Source organism: Seriola dumerili, unplaced genomic scaffold, assembly GCF_002260705.1.
Source record: "Seriola dumerili isolate Sdu_G_001 unplaced genomic scaffold, Sdu_1.0 BDQW01000161.1, whole genome shotgun sequence".
NCBI classification, from domain to species: domain Eukaryota; kingdom Metazoa; phylum Chordata; class Actinopteri; order Carangiformes; family Carangidae; genus Seriola; species Seriola dumerili.
The window spans coordinates 3014883-3019680 of NW_019174416.1; the positions used below are offsets into that span (position 1 = coordinate 3014883).

Here is a 4798-nt window from a genome sequence, read left to right on the forward strand (position 1 = left end):
GCCATAAAACTGATGACTTTTAAAACCTGATGTTTGTTGGTGAAACAACAACTGATGTTTCTGTTCTCTATAAAAAGCTACAAGGCCACTTTGAGTGTACATCACCAATCTCGTTAAGCTGCTGAAAGGGATGTAAGAAAATTTGGTGCTCAAGAAAACTTTGCACAAAAGTACGAATAAGGTCTTCAGAAACACACTTCACATTCAATTTCTTGAATCACATCTTCCTATTATGGCCAGGACAAGGATGGAGTTGCTTAATTTTAATTGTGAAACAAATGAAAATCCAATATTCAGTCATTATATTACAAACTCCAGGGAAAGATAAGATAAGATAAATAGGGCTCTATGAAAGCATATAAATAAATATAACAGATTGTACAATGTTTGGATTCTTGCTCTTCTGTTACTCTTCCTTTTTGTTTTACTGATGTTTGTTCTTCTTGTTCTTCTTATCTCTCCTCAATCTGTAATGGAACACAAATAATAAGGAAATTAGTCTGAAATAACTGCAACCATACTCCAAGCAAGGAAGCAAAATGTACTTATATAGCAAGTTACAACCTTTTAGCTTGATGCATCAAACATGATGCGGAACTTATCTTATGACAAATGCAAAACTCACATTTATTTTTACAGAATTTTCACTGAATCCATCAAAACACGCCACAGTGAGCAGAGAAATGTCTTTTTTGTAGAAACCAAGAGGCAAAAGTACCAAAAGAAAAGACAGGTAGAGAAAGCTGAAACACTAACGCTACGAGGCACAAAAGACAACATGGCAGCTACCAGGAAGGCATATAGAGTTTGGTTTGTAGGCAGAGGGAGAGTCACATGACTGGCAAAAGGCAGGGACACACAGAGTACCACCTATGGGGAAAAAGGGGAGAAGTAAATGTCCCATGATACACCACTGGGAGGCACTGACCTTAAGTGGCTCCACTCGCTCCACTGCGAGTTACAGAGAGCATCCTTAGCTCGGACACAGACAGTCTTGGCCTTGCGCTTGACTTCAAACTGACAATTGTCTGTCAAGTTCTAAAAAAAAAAAAAATATATATATATATATATATATTACATATCAGTCACCCATGTTGTTCAATATTTACACTTCCTCAGGATTTTCTTTATGCAGTTCAGTTATGAAGTGAGGAATTTCCTGTCCTTTGATGCAAATACTTTGGTGTAAATTTGAAATGTTGTTACTTTCATTCCGCTTTGGGTCCTTCATATAAAATTTGCATTACAATTGGTAGGTTTCTCACCTTTGTCACTTTTGAGTCAGTGCATGGGTTGTCACACCTTTTGCATCCCCCCTTCAGCTGTGCAATCTGGAAAGTGAGGGGGAAGTAGGAGTAGGGACTGCTCCAGGAGCTTGGGTAACTCCACTCTATCATCGATCTGTTGAGTTTACTGATCCTCACCTTGTCAGGTTTCACTATCGAGGGTTAAAGCAAAAGATGTGAGTGACATGAAAACAAGAAACAGAAACAAATATGAACAGGTGAAAGAGAACACTGTGTGCGGAAAATGTCTCCCAGATATGTCTCACCTATCTCCGACAGGTAAAAGTGTTTAGAGTAGCTCTCCACCAGGAAGTGCTGAGTCTTCACATGGACAGTGACGTGGATCCGCTGGCTCTCCTCAGCGAAGGGGCAGTGCTGCTCGTCCAAGCAGGAGATCCCGTGTCCGCTCTTGTCTACTGAACAGCTGAAGTTACTTTGACCTGTGGAGCATCTCCAGCGCTGGACACTGGTGTCCAAAGTACACCATGTCTCATTTTCATCAGAAACACTGCATAAAATAGAAGAAAGTAAGTTTTTTTAATTATATTATTTATATAATTAATTATATATATATATATATATATCTTGTAATTTTGGCTAGAAGCTGTAACAACTTCTCAAGGTCAAACAGGTGAAGGAGCACATACTGATAAAAGTACTGCAGAAGCAAAAACATCTATCATTCAAAAGCATTTGAAGCTCTATTATTTTTATATATCTGATCTGAAGACATGAACATGACCTTCAAAAAACATAAAAAGTACTTTGTTATGGTTCCTTTCATGAGGAGGTATTTATGGATGTGGCTGTGTAGTCTCAGCTCTGACATGAGTCTGAACACTGTGTTATTACTGGAGAGGGACACAGAAAACATTTCAGTGGTTTATGAACTTACCGCCAAGCTTTGATAAATGCTACACTGCCAACACGACTTCTGTGCCAGGTCCAAGAGCAGTGGAACTCTCCGTTGTAATTTTGAGCAGAGCACTTCAAATAATCTTCTAATGAGAAAAGTCACATAAAGATGCAGAGACAGACACACAAAAACAAACATGAGGCAATTAGTCAGTTGAAACACTTAAAAATGATCCCAATTCTAGTGATCGTTTAACCGTGACAGTATGCCACCTTAAGTAAGTAAGTACCTTGATCATTTTTCACGAGAATCTTCCTCCTATTGGTTTCGTCCTCTTGGATCAGGACCACAGTGTGATTGATGAGTGATCCGTCTTTGTTGTGGCAGGTGTAGTTGCCTCCTCCCAAGCTTTCCTCCAGCTGCACTAAGTATGAGTTCCCTCTCTGTGCTTCCTCTACTCCGTTCTTCTTCCAAACAATATCCTCACCCTTATTGTCTCTCCTCATCACTTCCTCTGGAGACTCCAAGCAGCTCAGGGGTTGCTTACCCAAAGAGCCATTCACCTCCACAACCAGAACTAGGAGAGGACACACACACACACACACACACACACACACACACACACACACACACACACACACACACACACAGAAAGAAATTTAAAAAAAAGCATATTGTAATATTATTTGAACTTGGGAGTAATATATTCTCATAGAGATCTAACATACTGTTGGGGAGCAGAGTCCAGTAGCTCCTGGGATTTTGACAGCCAACTTGTAGGACTGCAGAAACGATGATGCTGAAAACAAGTAAATTCATCTGAATAATAGAGAGAAGACAGGGAGAGACACAGTGGTGGTGGTGGCAAGGACGTGAAGAGGGATAAGTAAAAGAAAAAAGGAGAAGAAAAAGAGGACAGAAGAAGAGAAACAACAAATTAACTGAATCACTTCAGACGTGAATGTCAAATGCACACTCTCAAAGACATTACATCTTCATTTCACTGGACCAAAAGATGTTAAATTGCTGCTGTAATAAGTCAATACTATAATTTAAGTCCATAAATTCAACAATAAAAAAAAAACATTTCAAAGTAACAGTAAATTAACAAATAAAGCAAAACCAACATAACAGCAATTTGCATCAATATAGTCAAAAGCAAGAGATATTACTCATACCCTATACTAAAGTTACAAAGAAATTCAAATGATGTTTTCCTACCTCAAGATAATTTTTAAATAAAATGCATTGTACAAAAAAGAAAAATAGAAAATCTTCAGGAACTGTTTTCATGATACTGACAATTCCCATCATGTTATCCTGAAAATATCATGATAAAAAGGTGAAACCAGCTGATTAGCAGTATGATGTCTGGATGAGACATATGTTAACATTAATCACACATAGTTAAACCTGCAGCTACACACCGTTCATTTTCTGGATTCACCTCGCAACTTTACTTTAAATGAAGTTAAACAAGTAACCGGTTAACATATCAGTCAAAAGTCATCTTACCTTGTCACCGACGTCCAAAATCAATGGCGATCCTGCGTCTTCTGTCTGACTTTTATGTGAGTGACACACTGACACATTTCAGAGCCAAATTTCCCCACATGGCCCAGAATAGAAAAGTCCAGAGGGACTTCGCTTTCGAGCCGCGCGTCCACATGAACAGAGGTATTCAGTCACCTTTTAACTCACTTCCATTTGTGAGCCTCACGGATTAATGCACTAATGCTTTTGTATGACCCTTGAAACACCGCACACCACACTTGCAGGGGTATTATTGGGCATTTGTGCCCTTTGCAGTAACAGTTGTTTACTAGCTGGTAGTGCTGTTGCCTACCTGTTTGTTTACTTTCATGTGTGCATGGTGCTTCATGTTTCACTTTCAGGACCTAGTCTTTCACTGCCAACTATAAACCGTGGTTGAGACCAGCAGATTAATACCAAGCATTCTGAAATTTCTCAGTGCCTCTTTGAACTGTCCCCATTACACAGGGGTTTTTTTTTTCTTTTGTCATCTGATTTTAGAGTTTAACACTTCATTTCAGAACAGATATAAAAGATGTGTATATATCCATGCGAACATCCGCGAACCTCCATTGGAAGAAGAAGTTGCCGACTCTACATCTCATTTTAAAAGAAATTACATGCAGGACATCACCCAGTCATTATAATGAGAAGTGACATTAAAAATGCGTTGCATTTCTACGATTCTGAGCCTTAGTTACTAAGTTAGAGAGGAGAACGTATTATAATTGAAAAGAAAAGAAATACATACTTTGGCGTTCTCTGGCAAAACTCTGGAGCTCTCCCAAGAAACCTTTCGGCATTGTCCCAGGGGATTCAGTGGGCCTTTATTTGCTCGTGCCCACCAGCAGCAACAACAGTGAGACTTCCGGCCAAATCTTCAGAATAAAAGGACGTTCCCCACAAACGCTAATAAAACGCAGAAAAACTTCAATTTGTCACAAAACTCTGCAAGTTTTGTATCAATTTTAAGAAATATAAAAGTAGACATAGATTTAAATAATTTATTAGTCCTTTTATGGCACTGTTGTGGTTGTCTTGCCTTCATTGATGTTGCCACATCTTTTTATTTATTTTTTATTTCTCTTCGTTTTGTACAGCACAGATGTTTAGGTTACTTTGG

The 4798-nt window shown here is 38.7% G+C and overlaps 1 protein-coding gene across 1 annotated transcript; it reads right to left on the bottom strand.

Moving 5' to 3' along the window:
• Nucleotides 1–252: 252 nt before the first annotated feature.
• Nucleotides 253–3676, bottom strand: LOC111226679 (interleukin-12 subunit beta-like). Its single transcript, XM_022751954.1, has 8 exons — nucleotides 3658–3676; nucleotides 2871–2961; nucleotides 2432–2719; nucleotides 2182–2287; nucleotides 1553–1794; nucleotides 1266–1438; nucleotides 929–1038; nucleotides 253–467 (listed from the first exon to the last, which is right to left on the bottom strand). Exons 2-8 carry the CDS (start codon nucleotides 2959–2961, stop codon nucleotides 425–427), a joined length of 1053 nt encoding a protein of 350 aa, XP_022607675.1. The 5' UTR covers nucleotides 3658–3676; the 3' UTR covers nucleotides 253–424.
• Between the last annotated feature and the right edge of the window lie 1122 nt (nucleotides 3677–4798).